The 6,228-nt window shown below is 41.7% G+C and overlaps 1 protein-coding gene across 1 annotated transcript; it reads right to left on the reverse strand.

Annotated features, from left to right (window-relative positions):
• Nucleotides 1-3,777: 3,777 nt before the first annotated feature.
• Nucleotides 3,778-6,113, reverse strand: LOC141819037 (uncharacterized). The gene has a single exon (XM_074706415.1). It carries the CDS (start codon nucleotides 6,034-6,036, stop codon nucleotides 3,973-3,975), a length of 2,064 nt encoding a protein of 687 aa, XP_074562516.1. The 5' UTR covers nucleotides 6,037-6,113; the 3' UTR covers nucleotides 3,778-3,972.
• Nucleotides 6,114-6,228: the final 115 nt, after the last annotated feature.

A 6,228-nucleotide genomic window follows, 5' to 3' on the forward strand; every position in this document is an offset into this window, starting at 1 on the left:
GGTGGTGCACAGAGCTGGTGCTCCCGCAACATCTTCTCCCTGCTGACCGTGATCCTGACAGCGCGAGCTCGGCACCGCAAGCTCGACGCTATGTGCCCACGCAAAGACCGTTGCTGTCGCTTGTGATCTTGTCTCCGTCCGGCCTTAGCCTTTGTTCCGGCCGGTCCTGAGCAAGGCAACTCCCTTCCTGCTCGCTCGGTCGTCATCTTTCACAGTGTGTTCCCCTCTGGCATCTGAGCTCTCTTCTCTCTTCATGGCTATCTCTAGGACTCCGAAGTTGGATATCTTAATTTTTACCAACCACATCACTGCACCGCTCTCTTTCGAGCTGTTGGATGGTAAGAACTATTCCTCTTGGAACTCTCACATTGAGCTTTGGCTTGTTGGACAAGCATCTCACCCAAACTGAGGAGGATATTCAAGTCACCGATCGTCCTATGTGGAAAAAGGTTGACGCTCAGTTGTGTTGTATTATCCGAGCCACCATCCATCCATCTATTAGGGATGTCTTCCGCACTCACAAGACCTGCAAAACTGTTTGGACACAGGCTCAACAACTCTTTACAAACATCTCTCGACGACTCTATCAAGTTTGTGAAGATCTCATGACCATCCTCAGTGTCCATCAGATTAAGGATTCTATGTCAACTTATCTGGGTTTGGTCTCTAGCCTTCTTTGTGACTTCAATGAACTGCTTCCACCTGCGGTCACTCTTGTTGTAGAGCTTGAAAATCGGAAGAAGTTTTTTGTCTCTGGTTTTATATGGTTTGCCCACAGATTATTCTCATGTTCGTGATCAGATCCTGGGTAGCCTCACATAAGTTACTAGGATAGTACCCAGGCGACTCTCCTTTGTGTCCCTATCAAAGTCATGACGTTGCCTCCTTCCATTCATATTAACTCATCAACTTTGGTCTCTCGAAACAACAACAGACCTCCACCTCGTAAGGATGGCAAAGGACGCTCTTAGTGTGATCATTACCATTGACCAAGACACACGATTGATAAATGTTAGAGTCTATATGGTTGACCTCCCCGTGCTGCTCAGATCGTCTAGAGTTTTGTTGCTCCTTCAGCTTCCACTTCATAATTTCCACCAGATCTGACCCACCCGTCTTCCTATGATGACTTTCTGAAATGGTATGAGGATTGATAGGCTTCTGATTCCCCTGTTGTCGTTGCACTCGTTGGTAATTCCTTTGTTGGCATATCTCACTCTTCGAGTCCTTGGGTTCTTGATTCCGGGGCCACCGATCATATCACTGATAATAGATCTCTTTTTTTTCTCTCTCTACTTTTGATTATTTACCCTTTATCATCATGTCAAATGGTTCTCAAACTCAGTTCCAGAGTGTTGGTATTGTTCATCCTTCTCCGTCTTTTTCTATTCATAATGTTCTTTATGTTCCCGATGCTCCCTTTAATTTATTATCAATTAGTTAGCTTATTCGGTTTCTTGATTGTGTCATCTCGTTTACTAAATCTTCTGTTTCCTTACAGGACCGGAGTACGGGAAAGATGATTAGCTTTGGATGTGAGTCTCATGGCCTATATCGACTTCACCAGTCCTCTCTTATTGGTTCAGCGACGACATCTCCACTTCTTATTTATGCTCAGTTGGGACATCCTAGTCTTGATAAGTTGAAACAATTATATCTTAGTTTTTCTCACTTAAAGTCTTTGTCTTGTGAGTCATGTCAATTAGGAAAGCATGTTCGCAGTTCTTTTTCTCCTCGCACTCAAGTCGGGCTACGCCTCCCTTTGCTTTGGTTCATTACAATGTTTGGGGTTCGAGTTGTGTTTCTTCTACATTGGCGTCATGATATTTTATTACCTTTATAGATGATTTTTTCTATTGTACTTGGTTATATCTGATAAAGGATCGTTCGGAGTTGTTTTCTTTTTTTTTTCAATCTTTTTTCCATGAAATTAAAACTCAATTTGTTATTTCTCTTCAAACCTTGCAGAGTGATAATGCACGTGAGTATCTATCTACTCTGTTTCAGATTTTCTTGGCATCTCATGGTGTGTTGCATCGGACGTGTTGTCTTCATAACCCCCAACAGAATGGAGTTGCTGAACGCAAAAATCACCATCTTCTTGAAACCACCCGGACTCTTTTTCTCATAACCCCCAACAGAATGGAGTTGTCCTCGTAATCCTAATAATATTTTTTATACATTAGGAATAATATTATATTATATTTATTGAAGAGCAAAATATATTATCTATTTAAGATTTATAATTTTAGTTAAAATTTCAATTTTTTCATTTTTTATAAAATATTTTAATATTTTTTATAATTAAAATGTATTAATACATTAAAAAAATACTACTAGTTAACTATCAAAATTTGACTCTTAAAGGCCCAACGCGGACATGAGTGTCTTTGCACAGACACGAGCAGTGTTGCGACCGTTGTGACTTTATTCGTAATCATGAGTTTTTCTCTTTTTTTTTCCTTCCTTTTTTAAAAGATTTTTTTCTCTTTCTTTTTCAATAATTTTTTTTCACCTTTGATTCCTTCCTCAATCCATATTTGGGTAGGTTTTCAAGCCCAATTTGGGTGGAAATTCAACTCAGCTAACATGTTCAAGGATATGCACTCCAACCTCAAATGTTGTGGGTCAAGCACAATGAAATTTTAGGAATGTCAACAGTGGAAGATGTGTGGTTTATAAGTTACAAAGTATGATGCACTCGGTAAATCCCAAACTTCACAAGCATTTGATGTATTTCATCTTCTTATTTCCTGTACATTTTCTTATTTTATTTTTTCATTTTGCTTTGTAGAGTTCAAGTCAGCTAGGCATAAGCAACATTTGTTCAAATTGAAGACAGAATAGACTTGGCCTCATCCAGATTGTTTTTTGGGTTTCTTGTCATATTTTCTTTGATTTCTCAAGGGCAGCAACTAGATTCCAGAAAATAATATGAATAATTCCTTGAAAAAATAGACTTGAATCACTTCAACTTGACTAAGGGATTATTATTTATTAAAAATGTCACAGACAGCACAATTGCATAGAACAGTGAGACAGGCACAGCAAAATTCTGGAATTTGAACTCATCAAACTGCAAAAATATCTAGACAAAAAGAATTCCAATTTAAACCGCGCAGTCAAGAAAATATCAGAAATAGTAGAATCAAATGTATAACTGAATTACCATTTATATTGGTTTGCATACCACCACAATCGCATAATCAGCCAACATATACCAAAAGGCAAAAACAGATGATAGGCCAATATTCTTCTCATGGAAATTTTAAGAAATCTGAATCAAATTGCATCCTTCCTAGGCGTACTTGCGAACCAGTGCATTACACAAACAGGAAACTGCAACAACAATAACAATGCACGTTGATATACTAGGATCATGTTCTACCCAACCATGGTAAAAAAAAGTGCTTGAATTTGCAAAAACAATATACATAGAAGCTGGGAAGAAACCAGGGAATTTCTAAAACAACTCAATGAACATAGTAACAATGTTACGTACCTCCAAAGTTGTGATCTTAGACAAATATATAGGTCGTACAGTTGTGTAAGATAAAGCAAACAGCAAAAGGCACAAAATTCTGGCCATGAAAATAATTAATTAGCATACTCATCTACAAAACAATGTTCTTGTACACAATGCATTTTGTAATATTACAGTCAATTTTCTAACTGGACTCAATTTATATGGTTTAAATACAACGACCATGTAGCACAACAAACCAATATACCGAAAAGCAAAAAGTAAAGGTTATAGGTAATATTCAGTTAGAGCCATTGACAAAGAACATAAACCATGTTTGAATCAATAAAAGCAACCTGCATTTAGTAAAAAATGAAACCTCAGGAGGAACATCCACCTGAAATCTACTACTGATAATAGAATGGTGGTTTCCCAACTTTCCTTTACTAAACAGAATTTACAAGTCTTTTCCATCTCTATGTAAAGGGAAAAATAAACAAACCCTTGCTTCATAAGATTCCTCCAAGTCTAAAACCACCATCTCCACAGTCTGTGCTAGGATCCAAGCCACCTGGTGAGTCATACCACTTGGTGCTGTCGGCATAGAAACCATCCGCTTGCATCCCTGCGAGACTGGGATCAGTCAAGGTTTTTAACTTGGACTCCTCATCTACACCACAATGGAGAATACTTTTCTCATCAAAGTCACTGCAATCTTCCTTTAACATCCACTTAACAGGCTTCATGTTCTGCCTAATAAGCAACTTCCTATCTTGGCAATCTGCTGTCATTCTATTCCATGGCACAATAGTTCCTAGATCTGAACCAAATTCTGTATCCTCTTCCTCAATCATCTCGGCTTCCTTGCTAAATATACCATCATGCCTGTTATGATGGTGGCTGCTCTTCTTTCTCCACTTTGCAACTTCATCATCATCTACCACCAATGATCCCTCAGATTGGTGCATCCCTCCACCCAGCGTCTTCAACCTAAGCAGGATATCAGATAGCTCCTGTTTCAATGAGCCCAACGAATCTGAACTTGTTGAAGCAATTCGTTCTTCGAGCAAACCAACTTCCACCTTGACATCCTGAACCTGCTGCATAACTGAATGATAAGGATCCCCTCTATCATCCTTGCCTATAATGCTAGTTAACCAGTAGGGGTCTGTGTCCTCCCTAATACCATAAACATCTGAATCAAATTCATAAGAACCCTTGTTCCCAACTACTCGATGAATGATCCGAGCATTTCCATCAAGTGGACCAGGTTCATGTCCGGTATGAATTGCAAATAGCTTGAATATAGCAGTGCCTTCCTCCTGGTACACAAAAGTCTTGTCTTTATCATTATAGTTCATGATTGGAACAATAGCCCTTATCCGGAATCCACAGCCACATCGCTTTGACTGGTATGGTTCCTTTTTCAAAACCCTAGCTTTCTTAGCTGAAGCAGTCGCTGATGATGGTTCCCCTGCTCGGTGGCAGGCATAGTCCTTCACCTCAGCCGTGAATGGCTTGTACCTTATATACTTCTGGCGGATGCAAAGAACTACCTTGTACTTAGCTGCAAGCTTCTGCAAACAGCACTGTACATCCTTTGCAGGCACTTCAAAGGATTCAGTGTATTCAAAACGTCGCCTTTTGGACCGTGGCAAACTGCTGCCTCCAGGAGATGTCAGTGAGGATGAGGAAGATGAAGAGGAACACACCAGACAGGAGGATACACAAACTCGGATGAATGACTCCGGGATTCCATAGAACCTAGCACCAACAGTCCAAGACTGTTTTATCTTCTCTACAGTCTCCTTCAGACCTAGGTGCCGCAATAGGTCAGGGTCGGCATGTGCAGCAGTGACAATCTCCTGCCACTGGTCCACATGTGATACCCAATGCTCTGGATTGTTTTTGAAGAAGAGCGCGGGCAGGACGCCGTCCATGTGCGCACGAAGCTTATCCTGTATGCGCTTCCATGCGGTGAGGTATGCTGTGTCCTCGTTTCGGTCCTTCCACACCGATCGCCACGACTTGAGCACGGAAATGGAAGTGGCAGCACGGATCTCGTCCGTAGTGGCAAGCCGGCCTTCTAGAATACAGCGTACCATCAGGGCGTGGGATTCCCGGTTAAATGTGTAAAACTGCGAAGAAACATGGGGCGCCGGATCGACGCAGGGCGAGACGACGGGGACTGCGGCTTCGTCGATAGAAGACCCAGGCTGCTGATTGTAGTCGGACAAAGTGGGTTTCTGATCTTCGATCAGCGTTTCGTTTGCGTCTATCTCCTCTTCGTCAGGGTCTTCCTCCTCTTCGTCATCATCACGGAGGAGGGAGGAGAAGGGATTAAGGTCGTCGTCCTCCTCGTCGATGAGGACTAATCCATGGTTTTGATGGCGGCGAAAGGAGGAGCCGAGGAGGTCGATCTCGTCGTCGACGTCGGGCAAAGGCGGCGTCGGCAGGAGTGGCAGAGAGTAGGGGGTTAGGGTTTGATGGGGAAAGGATGGGAGGAGTTGGGGCTTGAGGGAGGAGTTCATGGGTATGATGGTCGGAACGGCCGACGAAGAAGTCTTCGGCATCGAACCCTCTCCGTCTCTCACCGTGTCGTCATCGTCTTTTGTTTCCGGGGAAAATTTTGAGGTTTCCCATCGCTCTCGAACGGAGTTGAGTCCAGCAAGAAGAGTAGGTTTAATCTGGAAAACTCAGCTACTGTTTTTTAAGTTAGGCAATATGATTTATTTTTTGGATATCTAAAGGTAAGTATGATATAT

Source organism: Curcuma longa, unplaced genomic scaffold (genome assembly GCF_044706935.1).
Source record: "Curcuma longa cultivar G26 ecotype Majalengka, Jawa Barat unplaced genomic scaffold, ITB_CL_G26_1.1 contig_27422, whole genome shotgun sequence".
Lineage (NCBI taxonomy): Eukaryota > Viridiplantae > Streptophyta > Magnoliopsida > Zingiberales > Zingiberaceae > Curcuma > Curcuma longa.